Source organism: Penaeus vannamei, chromosome 16 (genome assembly GCF_042767895.1).
Source record: "Penaeus vannamei isolate JL-2024 chromosome 16, ASM4276789v1, whole genome shotgun sequence".
Taxonomy (NCBI): Eukaryota; Metazoa; Arthropoda; class Malacostraca; order Decapoda; family Penaeidae; genus Penaeus; species Penaeus vannamei.
In genome coordinates, this window is record NC_091564.1 from 35,810,371 (window position 1) to 35,812,870 (window position 2,500).

Here is a 2,500-nt window from a genome sequence, read left to right on the forward strand (position 1 = left end):
GCAGCTCAGTAGGCTATTGTCGACTACTTAAGAATAAGGCAGAACTTTATATTGCAGGAAAAATCTAGAGGCCTAGATGTCGCCGGATTCGACTTGCAGGCCATCGGGGCTTGTATCACTCCTGGTGCGGAGGACTTAGACGATATTGAGAAAGGACATGTTTTGGTAGTGTAGTCCATGAAACTGGGCTGTCAGACCAGGAAGCTGAATTAATACGGCAGTAGGTGTCATTCGTGAGAGGATTTGGCAGTTGGAAGCGAAACTGGGGCTCTATTCTATGCCCAGGAGTCTGGTCTTGATACCCTCTGTAACAGAACCTTGTGTCGAATCAGGTACAGTTATGTCCGACCACTGGCTATATTGAGAAAATGTGAGACTTACTACATAAGAAAATGAGGACCACTAACTCGGATTTTATGGACGACTGGCACGACCCCTTGAAGACGATCCCGTCCACCAAGTTGTCTCTTCTAGGGACAACTTTGGGTGGACCTAGGAAGTGGTGGCTCGGGTAAATTATTCAGGTCTGTTGTGATAAGCTGGAGACGGGCCATGGACCTATATGGTTGGATGAGGATGGTACAGTCGGTTATATTAGTAAGATATTGTTATCAAACTAAAAAAAAAATATGTATATATAAACACAATCATCTTTCTAACATGCCACGCACATAAATGCATTAATGAATCAATAGGTACCTTACACAACTGCTCACAAGATATTCTCTCTTTCACGCAGCTGATAAGATGGTGTTCGCCAACGCTTCCGGTCCTCATGCAGAGGCCTACACCGGTCAGGTTGTCTTCGGATATCCTGAAGGTGTCACCGTGGTGGACCTTGTGCCAGAGAACATCCGGCACATGATCCACCCTCACTGGAACAACTACCCTCCGGTCAACCCCATGTGGCACTATGTGCTCGGTTGCATCTACATCATCCTGGGCTGTCTCTCCTTCTTCGGTTAGTGCCTCTCCCTGGGACGCCACTACCGTCCTTATGCTGTTCCATTTAATAAAACTGTCAACTTTTTCATGATAAGAAATTGGCCTTGATGAAGCAGTCAAGCAAAGATTACAGACAGGTGCTTTTCACGCAGGCAATGGGCTGGTCATCCTGCTCTACCTGAAGAACAAGTTCCTGCGGACGCCTTCCAATCAGCTGGTCCTCAACCTGGCCATCAGTGACTTCCTCATGCTGATGACGCAGTTCCCCTTCTTCACCTACAACTGCTTCAGCGGAGGAGTGTGGATGTTCAGTGAGACCTTCTGCGAGCTGTACGCCTTCTTCGGTAAGTCAGTCTGCAAGGGTGCAAGAGAATTTGCTTCTGCAAAACAAGCAAGCATGAAAATCTCTTCAAAGAATCATTCCTTTGATCGATCTGGTCCTCACTCCCTTGCCTCTCTCCCCAGGGGCCATCACCGGCATCGCATCCATCTGGACGCTGTCCTTCATCTCCTATGACAGGTACAACGTGATCGTGAAGGGTGTGAGCGGAACGCCCTTGACCTCTGGAAGGGCCACCGCCTTCGTCCTCTTCGCCTGGATCTACGCCATCGCATGGTCACTGCCTCCCTTCTTCGGCTGGGGAAAGTACATTCCTGAGGGTGAGTGACTCGCAATGGCCGCAGACTTACTTGGATTTCATGCAGCTTTTTCTAAATTCCTTGGGACGCAAGGAAGATAAACATTGCCGTTTCGCACAGGTATCCTGGACTCCTGCTCCTTCGATTACCTCACCCGCGATGACAACCTTCGATCCTACGGAATCAGCATCTTCGTCTTCGACTTCTGCGTGCCCCTCTTCACCATCGTCTTCTCTTACATTTCCATCGTGAAGGCTATCTTCGCCCACGAGGCCGCCATGAGGGAGCAGGCCAAGAAGATGAACGTGTCCAACCTCAGGTCAAACCAGGTAAACCTTCCACTTTACGTCTTCCAAGGTCAACCATCTTATTTATATTCAACATGAGCAAAAGAAATGAAATATCAATTACTATATCTGTTCCCTCCCCGTGACAGGAAGCCCAAGCGCAGTCTGCTGAGGTGCGCATCGCCAAGGTTGCTTGCACCAACGTGGCTCTCTGGGTGGTCTGCTGGACACCCTACGCCGCCATCGTCGTCCAGGTTGGCTCCTTTCCTGTTTCAAACAAGTTGGTTCTGACGCTTTATTTCTTGTATAATTGCAAAGACCGGCATTCGCTGAACATGTTTTTTCTCCCTCCAGGGCCTGTTCTTCAACCAGGGCCCCATCACGCCTCTCGTGACCATGCTGCCCGCCCTCCTGGCAAAGTCCTCTGCCTGCTATAACCCCATGGTCTATGCCATCAACCATCCGAAGTTCAGATTGGTGAGTAAGACTTTAATCATCCAAGTGGAAGATAGATAGATAGATAAATTTACATACATGTAAAGATTCCACCCATTCTGAATGTTTCCGAAAGCCCTTCTAACCGGCCCTCCATCCCTTCCTTCTTGCAGGCCCTCCAGAAGCAGATGCCC

At 49.0% G+C, this 2,500-nt stretch overlaps 1 protein-coding gene across 1 annotated transcript in view; it reads left to right on the forward strand.

Moving 5' to 3' along the window:
• Positions 1-2,500, forward strand: part of LOC113800910 (compound eye opsin BCRH1) — a 3,250-nt gene that overhangs the window by 464 nt on the left and 286 nt on the right. Inside the window, exons 2-8 of the mRNA XM_070131422.1 lie at positions 740-961; positions 1,098-1,289; positions 1,411-1,605; positions 1,705-1,913; positions 2,021-2,125; positions 2,226-2,348; positions 2,480-2,500. The exon at positions 2,480-2,500 is cut by the window's right edge and continues 286 nt beyond it. Coding sequence (XP_069987523.1) covers positions 748-961; positions 1,098-1,289; positions 1,411-1,605; positions 1,705-1,913; positions 2,021-2,125; positions 2,226-2,348; positions 2,480-2,500 — 1,059 coding nt within the window. The 5' untranslated portion in view covers positions 740-747. The remainder of the gene's footprint in view (positions 1-739; positions 962-1,097; positions 1,290-1,410; positions 1,606-1,704; positions 1,914-2,020; positions 2,126-2,225; positions 2,349-2,479) is intronic.